The sequence below is a fragment of the Apus apus genome, chromosome 5 (assembly GCF_020740795.1).
Source record: "Apus apus isolate bApuApu2 chromosome 5, bApuApu2.pri.cur, whole genome shotgun sequence".
Classification (NCBI taxonomy): Eukaryota; Metazoa; Chordata; class Aves; order Apodiformes; family Apodidae; genus Apus; species Apus apus.
In genome coordinates, this window is record NC_067286.1 from 54,128,898 (window position 1) to 54,140,604 (window position 11,707).

The 11,707-nt window shown below is 41.0% G+C and overlaps 1 protein-coding gene across 1 annotated transcript; it reads left to right on the forward strand.

Annotated features, from left to right (window-relative positions):
* Positions 1 to 412: 412 nt before the first annotated feature.
* Positions 413 to 11,228, forward strand: DLK1 (delta like non-canonical Notch ligand 1). The gene is made up of 5 exons (XM_051622586.1): positions 413 to 543; positions 1,383 to 1,446; positions 1,885 to 2,015; positions 5,863 to 6,004; positions 10,111 to 11,228. Exons 1-5 carry the CDS (start codon positions 471 to 473, stop codon positions 10,847 to 10,849), a joined length of 1,149 nt encoding a protein of 382 aa, XP_051478546.1. The 5' UTR covers positions 413 to 470; the 3' UTR covers positions 10,850 to 11,228.
* The last annotated feature ends 479 nt before the right edge of the window (positions 11,229 to 11,707 follow it).

Genomic DNA, 11,707 nt, shown 5'->3' on the forward strand with positions numbered 1-11,707 from the left:
ATTAGCTCTTTGTGGACAGCCGAGTAAGTTAGAAGGAGACAAGAGGCGTTCTTAACACACACAACACACACACACACACACACACACACACACACACACACCTCCTCTGCCCCCCACCCAAGACCTCCTTTCTCTCGCGCACTCCCAGCTTTCCGCCCCTCGCCCGCGGCCGCACAAGCCGGGGTGCGCAAGGTGCGCCCCGCGCCGAAGAGCGGGCTCGGAGCGGCAGCAGCAGGCAGGAGCTGCCTCGCCCGGTGGGCAGGTTCCCCTTGGGCAGGTCCCCTGCTCGGGGGAGGAGGCGGGCAGCCCTCCCTCCCCTCCCTGCCTTCCTCCCGTCCCTCCTTCCTCCCGCCCCGTCGCGCCGGAGCCCGGCGGCGCTGCGGGCCGGGTGCGGGGGGTGCCACCCGCCGCCTTCCCGGCAGCCGCTCTCCGCTGAGCTCCCCGCGGAGCAGCGCGGAGCGGCGCCGGCCATGGGGCTGCGCGCTGCCGGGCTCATCGGCTGCTGCTGCTGCCTGCTGCCCCTCGTCCTCCCTGCAGCCCCAGGTAACGCCGGCGGCGGGGAAGGGGGCGAGCAGCAGCCGGGCTGGCGGTGGCCGCGGGCGGCGGCGCGGGGAGGGGAAGCGAGTCGGGAAAGTTTTCGGAGTTTGGCGGGGCCGGGAGGAAGGGGGTGACAGGAGCCCTCCTGCAAGTCCCCCGAGGGCCCTGGCGCTCGCTCCGGCCGAGGGTCTTCGGGAAGCTTTTCCTTGGCATCCGATGGAGCGCGTTTCTCGTGCCATTTGCGTGGGATGGCAGCGGCTAATGGGGTGTCCCAGAGGAGCTTGATGCGAATACTTGAAGCAAACAAAAAATGGGACTGAGACCTCTTCTTAACTTGGTTATTCATTCATGGTTTAATGAAAATGATTATTTTAATTTATTTATTTTTTTCATCCGACGTGGGGTTGAAATTAATTCAACACTTTTACTGCAATTGAATTTCTTTTCTGACTGAAGATTCTTCTGTGTTTCAAGTTGTTCTGAAACCATGCATTTGGAGTGGTATGTTGCAGAATGGCACACATAAATCTGTTCAGAAATTTTCCTTTTAAGGCGTGTATAGTGATATTACATACACTTTGTCTATGCTAAAGTGACTTTATGCTCTTTTGCTGTTAATTCTATGTGTCATTTCATTTATCCTGTAGGAACATTCTGTAACATGCTCTGGATTAAATTAATTTTAAATATTATGTTGCAAAAATATGTATTTGAAGAAAAAAGTCAGAACATTATACAGTCTGGGTTCTTTTAAAACATCCCTGATGTGTATAGGACAGGATACGATATTTTTTTTTCCTCAGTGCTGGTTATTCTGGTTTGATATTTTAAATCTCTTCTTCCAGGAGTGAACTGTAAAACTGGCTGCCACCCAGAGAATGGATTTTGTGAATTTCCCAATGAATGCAGGTAAAAAGATATCTGTCAGACAGGGCCATTAGCACAGGAATGGATGGCTTCAATAATTCATAGTCCTGGTAATATAGACAGAAGCTGAAATTATTTGCTGGTTTGTTGCCAAATATTTGGAACTGTAATGAAACAGCACTGTTAGGATACAGTAACTAGAATCATAGAGGATAGACATCTAGGTGCCTTTTAAGCCTACTTTTCCCAGTAAGAATAGATCAAAAAGCTTTTTCTTTTTTTTTTTTTCCTCAATGAATGAATTGTTATCTTCATATAAACGACTTCAGGTATCCCTGAAGCATCTTTTTGTTTAAATGTGCTGCATGGTCCAATTTTGTATCTGAAAGTTTATTTATTGTGCCTAGAACAGGAGAACATCCTTGTAATGATGTTTGTTAAAAATAAACTATGCCTCTATCTTGTCTTTTATCTTTTCAGGTGTCAACCTGGTTGGCAGGGTGCTCTTTGTAATCAGTGTGTTCCTTTCCCTGGATGTTTGCACGGCAGCTGTGCCAAACCCTGGCAGTGCATTTGTGAGGAGGGCTGGGTTGGCAGCCTCTGTGACATAGGTTTGCACATCCTTTTCTTATCCGTGAGCAAGTAAGGTGAAACAGCCCCACCTGGTGCTGGGCACATGCAAAAGTCCTTCTAGAGAATTAAAGTAAAGATTTGACTGTTAGTGCCAGGTAATAAGGGGATTCTGGGCAGTGGCACATAAACCTGGAACTTCTATGATAATTTAAGCAGAAGCATGCAGCATCTTTTGTAACTGGGCATACATGGGAGCAAATCATAAACTCACCAATCAATTTTAAACATAGGTTATTGTGGTCAAGGCCAACAAATAACTGCTCCCTTATTGTCACATAAGCCCTTTCTCTAAAAATACAAGTTGTATATATTAAATAATTAGAAATATTTACCTAGAACAATTTATATCTCTATCTATATATATGCTAATTTTTTAGTACTTCTTGAAAATGAAAATGGGCTATGTCTTCCTTTGCTTAACCCAGTGGTGGTTCAGGGGAGCAGCATTACTGTAACAAAGGAAAAAGATCTGCTTGAACAGGCTGCCACTCTCCCCTCAGGTCTGAGGGATAAGCACTTGTGTGCACTCTCTCACCCGCTGCCAGTCAGAATGAGCCAGCTTAGGATAAGCAAGCTGAAGAATTGGCCTTTGCTGAGCTGGTTTATTTCAGCTGACACAGGCAAATGTTCAGCCAAAGAGATCAGAGGAGACAGAAGCTGCGTGAGCATCCAGGAGCATGTGCTTGTTCAGCCCATGTAGCTGCAGCTGGAAGAGAGCAGGTGTCCAGGCCGTCATTCTCTTTTAAATGTCTTTCAGATTTTTGTTGTTGTACAGGTGAGAATTTATAGAACCTGCCTATGTTCTGCCCATGCCTACCCAAAACAGAAATTTGTGATTACACAGTTTGAACTGGGTAAAATTTTTAAGATGACTAGAAGACTCAGAAGAATTCAGGTAGTTCATATCCTTGCAGTGGCATGGAGCTTGGTGCAAGGTGTACCCATTTAGCTTCTTACAAGGTTTTGCAGCCTGTACTCACCAACTGCACACATAAGCATAGCCTGACTTCTGAGTTTAAAGATAGTCCTGGTATGTTTGCAGGAGCTGTGGCAGCAGCAGTGCAGATGTGACTATAACTCTCGGAGATGTTCTGAATGCCTCTCACAGATTGTTTGTACCTGAGACAGCACTTAGATTCTCACTACAGTTAGTGAGGAAGAATGGGTCCCTCTGTTATCTGGGATTTACCATTATAGATTTCTAAAACTAGATAGAATGACCTCCCACTGCCGCCTTAGCAGGCTCACTTCTGTTGCTTGCCAATGACGGGATTGTTAAAGGTACCATCTTCATACCTAAAGATTCCTATAAGATAATATTAATTTTTTCAAGGTGGGTATACTTTTAAAAGCCATAGGAATTGTTCAGCTGAACTTCTAGGTGCTTAAATGTCTTTACATTTCTGAGTCTTGCAATTGGTACCTAGGACACAAAACAATGTTTTGGAAATTGTACCCATATTTTTATGGGAAAATATTATTTAAATACATATTCATTAATGTAGTTCGATAATACAAAAGGTATCCTTTGCTTAGGTTCAGAAACTACTATTTCTGTGAACAGTCAGAGTTATCTCAGAGTCTTCTTTGCCAATTTGAATCTAGATCCCTGAGAAGAGCTGCCAAGAACATTCAGCCAAAAGGAAATAATCTTTTCATCTGCAGGGACATGTTATATTGAAAGTCTTTCAATAACAGGTACTGCTAAATGAAACTTGATTAGTTTAGGAAAAAGGAAACCTTTTGAAGGTTCCTGCTCTTTTGGTGACCACTGGCATATATACATACCTGTCTTTTAAATAGGGAAATACAAACCACCAGGTTAAACTTTTTGCAGTGGAGTGCACCAGTCTGCCTAAGTGAATGCCATGGCATCTTCTCATCCTCTGGAAAGCAAAGCCTTGAAATCATATATATAAAAATGTGGTACCAGGCTGCACAGCACAGGGTTTCCCTCTGCCCTTCGGCAATGTACAGGAGCAGGTACCACATCAAACACTGAATGTATCGAAGGCAAAACCAGTTTTGGCAATTTATTTCTGAGAAAAAATGACAGACCAGTCGAAGCATATGATCCATCTTGCCAAATCAGATCAGTCATCTCTATCAAATTGTCATCTCTGACTGTGCCTGCAGAGTCATGTTAGCGTGTCCCTGACTTCCCACATGGACCTCGGACTTAATTTGGCTAAAAACCCAACATGTAGTGTGAGTTTGGAGTATACTGCGCTACGTCACTTGACTGCTTTGTCAAGGGCATCTTTTGGTAAACTGTCACCAAAGAGAGGACAGGTGGAGCCTCTAATGCCTGTGCCAGGCATGCATGAGACAGGGTCTAGAGATTCTGCTGGGTCATAGACTACTACTGAGGGTGCCTTCCTCATAAGAAGTGATTGCTTCAGGTACTGCAGCCTGACAACTTAGTTTTACACAAATACTAATTATCAGTAATATGACTGTGGCCATTCAGAATACATGTGTAAATGTATCATCCTGTTTTTGAATTTTCATCTCACACTCAGTTATCACTTAGTTGCTGACCATTTGAGAGATAAAGTAGACAAAATAGAGAAAATGGACTATTTGGGGCTATTTATTTATGTTTTAAAAGGATAACTTCCAATAAGCTTTTAAGTTGTGTTTTGAAATTAAATCCTTGGCACAAATTAGTTACAGTAATGTATGTGTATATGTGCATATATATATATATACACACACATACAAAAACACACACCCATATACCTTTCAGAGAGTTCCCTGCTTCTGTGTCAGAGTTCCCACTTTACTAGCTGCCTTTAAAGCCTGTGAAAATAGGTGGCAAAAAACAGCACTCCAAAAAGCACTCAAGGTTATTTTGGTCCTTGTGAATGTGGAGTTTATAGTCAAAGTCCATTCAAAGTGGTTGTCTTGCAATGCTAATAGGCTAACACCTTAGAAAATAGAGACTCTTACCCAGAGAAGATTATATTTAAAAGCTAAGGTGGTTGAAATATTTTGCTATGGTTAAAATTTTGCAGTACCTCGTGTTATCATCTAACCTTGTTATGTTGTGGGAAGTAAAATATAAATGCCCTTAAATCCCTTTTCATCTCCTTACAAAGTATATGTGTGCACATGTGTATGTGAGGCACCAGATAATCTGCAGTCAGCATTTCTCTACAGCTGCTCCATTTGTTGGCTAAAATATGCACTTGTTTATTTATTTATTTTTAATTATTAAAAAAAATCAGTAATCATTTGAGTGGGAAGTAGCTCTGCAGAGAAATTGTGAAGATAATGAGATGTGTGACTTTGGGTCCAGACATCATACAGTTCTCTCTTCTGGTGCAGTTATGTAAAGGTTGGATGCAGCCCAGCCAAGAGATGGAATATTGAGAGATTTCTGTAACTTGCTGATCTCTGTTATTATGAAATGTTTGTTCATAAGCACATAATGATAGACTCTCAGGCAGGGAGTGGGGAGAATTCCCAGTTCCTGATTGCTTCATCAGAATTCTGCTTGTGGAGAAGCCAAGGTTGTGAAAGGATGACTAGCCTGCATAGTTCTTTCTTGCCTACTAATATTTTATGGATAATATTAGTTATTTATAGACTGGAACAATTCAAATGTATTTTACAAGTGGGAACTAGGAAGAGAGACACAAGATGAAAGTGTGTGCAATTGTTGAGCAATCTGAACTCTATTTTAACAGAGGGAGGCATAAATCAGAATTGATAAAATGCAGGATGAAGGACCATTAAAGCTGTATTTTGTTTGTAGAATTATATACTACTTATTGACTTTCTCATTAGATTAATCAAGCCCTGTTTTTTTTTTTCAAACAGATATTCACCCATGTTCTGCAAAGCCCTGCACCAATAACTCAACATGCATAGAGACTGGTGATGGAGGATATATTTGTCTGTGTGCCCAGGGATTTACAGGAAAAAACTGCCATCTCAAGAAAGGACCCTGCATTATTAATGGGTAAATATTAATTTCTGACATGAATTTAAAATCCACACTCCTACTGACTGTCATTCAGAATTCTTTTCTAAGTGGAAGTATCTCTGTGCTAAAATATATCACACTTCTGCAATTTGCTGATACTTTTTTCAAGTTTTACAAATCTCATCTCTTCCTATTGTAAAGATTTATAGATCATCAGCATGAGCTTGTGTGAATCATTTGAGTACTAAAAGTGAAACCTTGCACATTTTTTGTGGTCAATTTATGCCTTCTCACGATTTTAGTAAACAAACTTGGGAGTAGCTTCCCATGCTGTGTTCTTCCTAATACTGAGAGATAACTGTATATACTAAACATATACAGTAATTAGAACAATAGGCAATGCACAAGCTGCTTGCACAAAAGCCACTAGTCCTCCAGCCTGTAATTTTTCTTAACTCACATACAATGGTATGTCCATAGTACACTTTCATCAGAATAGGATGTGGGAGACTGTGGCTCTCCATGCTTTAAGAGAAGTGGGACATTAGCCTGCATTGCCAGCAGGCTGAAGAACATGATCTGATCCCAGTCCTGGTGAGACCCATCTGGAGTGCTGGGCCCAGTTTTGGACTTCTTCGTACAAGGATGTGGACGTACTAGATTGAGTCCATTGAAGGATCATGAAGATGATTAAGGAGTAGCTCTCCTATAAGGAGAGGCTGAGAGGGCTGGATTATTTAGCCTAGAGAAGAACAGGCTCTGGGGGGACTTACCTATGTGTATAAATACTTGATGGAAGAAAAGAAGACAGAGCCAGACTCTTCACAGAGATGCCCTGTAAAAAGGCAAGAGGCAGTGGGCCATAAACTTTCAGAATTGTCACTGGTAGAACTGCTAGAAAAAAGGATGACCTTTCAAAGTTGAAAAAAGTTGAAGAAAAAAGGTGCATTGGTGTTTTTTTTAAAATCTGGAAGTACCTGCTGTCTTCCAGCTCATCAGGGATCTGATCCCATAATCATACAGAATGCATTTCTGGTGGTTACAAGCTTGAAAACTGTCACCTTAAAATCACAGTTTTCTTTTTGGAGATTGCCTTGCTTCTCTCTAGCTCCATATTAGTACCTTCTGGTTCTCTTTTTCATAGAATCATAGAATGGTTTGACTTGGAAGGGACCTTAAAGATCACCTAGTTCCAACCTCCCTGCATGGGCAGGGACAACTCCCACTATATCAGGTTGCTCAGGGCTCCATCCAACCTGGCCTTGAACGCATCCAGAGATGGGGCTTCCACAACTTCCCAGAGCAACCTGTTCCAGTGTCTCACTATCCTCACACTAAGGTATTTCCTCCTAATGTCTAACCTAAATCTTCCCTTTTCCAGATTCGATCCATTACCCCTGGTCCTCTCAATACAAGCCCCTGTAAAAAGTCCCTCTCCACCTTTCCTGTAGGCCCTCTTCAGACACTGGAAGGCCACTATAAAGTCTCCCTGGAGCCTTCTCTTCTCCAGGCTGAACAACTCCAACTATCTCAGCCTATCTTCGTAGAAGAGGTCCTCCAGCCCTGGGATCATCTTTGTGATCCTCCTCTGGACTCTCTCCAGGAGGTCCATGTCCTTCTTATGTTGGGGGCTCCAGAATTGGACACAGTACTCCAGGTGGGGTCTCACGAGAGCTGAATAAAGAGAAGAATCACCTGCTGGCCACACTTCCCTTGATGCAGCCCAGGACACAGTTGGCTTTCTGGGCTGCAAGCACACATTGCCAGCTCACATTGAGCTTCTTGACTACCACCCTAAGTCCTTCTCCTCCAGACTGTTTTCAATCCATTCTCCGCGCAGCCTACATTTGTGCTTGGGAGTGCCCTGACCCAGGTGCAGGACCTTGCATTTTTGCTCAGCAATAGTTAATTACAAATATTCAGATCTGCCTTATGACTAAATCTTCTGAAAACTTGTGCACTCTTGTGTACAAGAGGAACATTAACACCTCTCACTGTCTCTGGCAAGAATTACTGTTCATACAACTTTATGTCAGTGGAATTTTTTTGCCATTGCTTTTTATTGAGGGATAGTTGCACAGTTCTATCTGGGTTTACTTTCAGCATAATTATTCTGATTTGCCTATTTCTTTTCAATGATAATGAGGACATTTAAGTTCCTTGCAAGTGCCTTGAATGACATCCAAGCTACTTGCATAACTGGTTTCATGAACAGCTTACTTTCTCCACCTTTTGCCTGTAGAGCAAATATTTCAGTAATTCAACATGGACATATATTAACTACCCAAAGAACAGGTGAGGTACAGTATCAACCAAATAACATGGATTAGTTTCATGTACTTTATTAAAATCCTCATGTTTTTAAATTGCTGAAACTACTTTTTTGTGTTAGAACTCTGTGTTCGAACTCAGTGGTCATGAGCCAGACGGGAAATCATGAACAATTTTTCATAATGAAGCAACATTCTTGAAACAGCAATTCCTTTTATCTAGAAAGCTGTGTCTTTTTCTGGAAAATGAGTGGCAGGCTCTGCAAATCTGCTTTTCGCTCAAAAGGATGACTGTTCTCAGCAGAAGCACTCCGTGCCTGCTAATACTTCACAGTCCACCAGAGAGTGCACCTCACTCAAATGATCATCTTATGATGACATCTCATTCACGTCTCACTTCTCCTCCACCTCAGTGGTAATGTTAACAATGGTGATATTGCTAAGTATTTGCCCTGAACAGGACAGGATGGCAGACAAGACATATATGCACAGATCAAGATTTATTGCATATATTGCTGGGGTCTTAACTCCTTAAAGAAGACGGCACAAGCACAGTCAAATTGTAGAGAAACAGGTAGATGGAACAGAAGGTGAAGTTAGAATGCAAAAGGTATCTTAACAGTAAAATTTACTACTTGTAGTTAGATCAAACAATAAAGGTTAACCATTAAAATGCTAGCAACTTATTATCAAGTTTTATACTAGGCCTAGAACATTAACTATCCATTTTAAAGGATTCTATAATCTTAAAACTTAATGATTAAAATTACTTAACATTAAGTTTGCTAACAAAGACAATCAAGTCCTTCATGTGCTACATCTTGCTGAACATGCATTAAATGCCAAACATGCAGAGTAACTGAATCTGTTGGAAGAGATTACTATTATTACATTATTTATTTAAAGACATTACAATTACACAAATGTAACTCAGTGTTAGTAATAAATAATAGAATGCTTTTTTCCCTTAGCTGTTTATTTAAATTTTTTACACTTCTGAAAAGATCAGGAAAAAAAAATCTATTTACATTCTCCGGCAATTTCTTCCTGTTTCCCTAGAAAGTACTATAATTCAAGCCACACATGAGAGTTCAAACTTCTATACATTGCCATATCCAAAACATATTTTCCATGGAACTTGGTTAAGCTAAAAGAGGGTGTTGGACTCTCCAAGACAGGCCATAACCACCCATTTACTCAAGGACTATACAGTTACAGCTGTATAGGTTCTGTATTTTGTCTAAAGTAGTCACAATGGCTAGTGATTGTGTCAAAATCCTTGTTTGCATGATCACTTCAAGTTATCATCAGCAGTTGCTAAGTCAAAGTTCAGGGACAACCACACCTTTTGCTTTCCTGCTTCCAACCTTCTGATTTTTTCTAGCCAACACCTATAGGGAAGTACAATACAAGAGGATGAAGCAGCTTTTGTGGAAGCAGAAAAAAAGAGGCAGATAATTCCTTTACCACGGTATACAGGCTCAGGTGGGAAAGCAAACTGTGCTACTACTGTCTTTGTTCAGTCTTGTCTGAACAGTTGCTCAGCTAGACAGCATTAAGCATATGAAAACATGGGGAAGCTTAATTTGAATAAATGTTTGAAATAATTTAAAATCCCTTCAGCAGTTTCCAAGTTGAATTTCTATACTGTGTACTAATCCTGACCAAAGGGTCAGCAGAAGATACTATAATCTGTATTGACAAAGCTGTTGAACAAACTCATTATTTATTCAACTTCATTGGCTTCTGTGGATTTGCTTTTGGAATTGGCTTTTGTAAAGAAAACCAGCTCTTTTTATTATGGAAAGCTTTTCCTAATAGCTTCTGTCCTTCGACTGTAATCAAGTTCTGTCTCTCTGTTACCTGCTCTAGCTCTCCCTGCCAGAATGGAGGAACGTGCATTGACGACAATGGTTTTGCACCACATGCTTCCTGTCTGTGCCCTTCTGCTTTTGCTGGCAACTTCTGTGAAATAGATAGAGATGACTGTGAATCCAATCCCTGTGAAAATGGAGGAACATGTACAGATGTTGGTGTGGATTTCAGCTGTTTTTGTCCACATGGCTATACAGGAAAGCTCTGCAGCAGCCGTGTCATATTCTGTGCAAGTGGCCCATGTGAGAATGGAGGGACATGCTATGAACATCCCCAAGGAGGATTTGAATGCATCTGTAAACCAGAATTTGTTGGTGTGACCTGCAAAGAGCTCAACAAAAACACAAGCCTCTCTGAAGTGAATAGAAAGACAAAGCATATGGAGAATTACAAGCCACCCCTGAAAGCTCATCACAAATCAGCCCATCAGCAAGAAATCCTGAAAATAACAGTGAAAGAAACAATCCAAAATGCAGACCCCTTGCTCAGTAGAAGCCAGGTGATATGTTTTGTTGTACTGGGCTTGCTTACCTGTCTTGTTGTCCTGGGTACAACTGGGATTGTATTTTTTTCAAAATGTGAAATGTGGCTTGCTAATGCCAAATACAGTCATCTCCTACGCAAGAAAAAGAACTTTTTTCTGAAGTCTAACAATGGGGAAAACCTCTCAGTTAACATTATCTTCCCAGAGAAGATCAAATTGACTAATTACACTAAGAACTACACTGCCATCTAGGCCCGTGAAAACCGAGCAGCAGCTGGCAACTTTTCACAGCAATATGTAAAATAAGTTGAATTTATTGCCCCTGATTGGCCTCAGTGTCTGTGGATACATTTGCTGTAGCTTGTGCTGAGTGATAATGAAGAAATTTCATGTATCTGTATTGCTAAGGATTTTTTCATTCCCCAAAATAAAAGTTAAAAATTATTAAAAAGCAGGGAATGTTAATTTGATTTCTTTTCAAGGCAGCTATTTTTTTGTAAAATAAAAGATAATTTACCACTGGAATAGTATTTCAGCTTTGTGTTGTGCATAGTGTATTTGGCAAATACGGTACTTGTAAATTACTCAGTAATGTGTTTTGGTTTTGGTTTTTAATAAACAGCAGTTAAGGGCTATACTGCTTTATTTATTCATTTCTAAATGTTATGCTATGGAAAAGTCCACAAGAAGTGTCCCTGCCCAATTATTTTTCTGTCTGTGATAGACTGTAGAGATCATGATCAACAGGAGCAAATGCACACTGATGTCTCACGTATCCAGTCAGTTTTGCTGGTTTTTGCATGCTTATAAGATAGATTATTCCTTCTACAGAATCTAATAGGTCTTTGTGGCATTAATTTCAGGTTAAAGTTGTCTGTTGCTTGGGGGATACTACCTCCATAAATTGTCTGTTTACCTAACAAAATGTTAAAAAGGTGTTCAGTGTCTTTGGTCATACTTTCTGTGTAGAGACCTGGTAGATATATAACGGATCTGACTCTGATTTCTATAAACCTTCCTCAAGGAACACTGCCAAGAGAATATTCTTCACACCTGGTTCAGGAGGAGAAATGAAAAAAATCTTGCCTGAAAGAGGACAGCTGGTTTAGT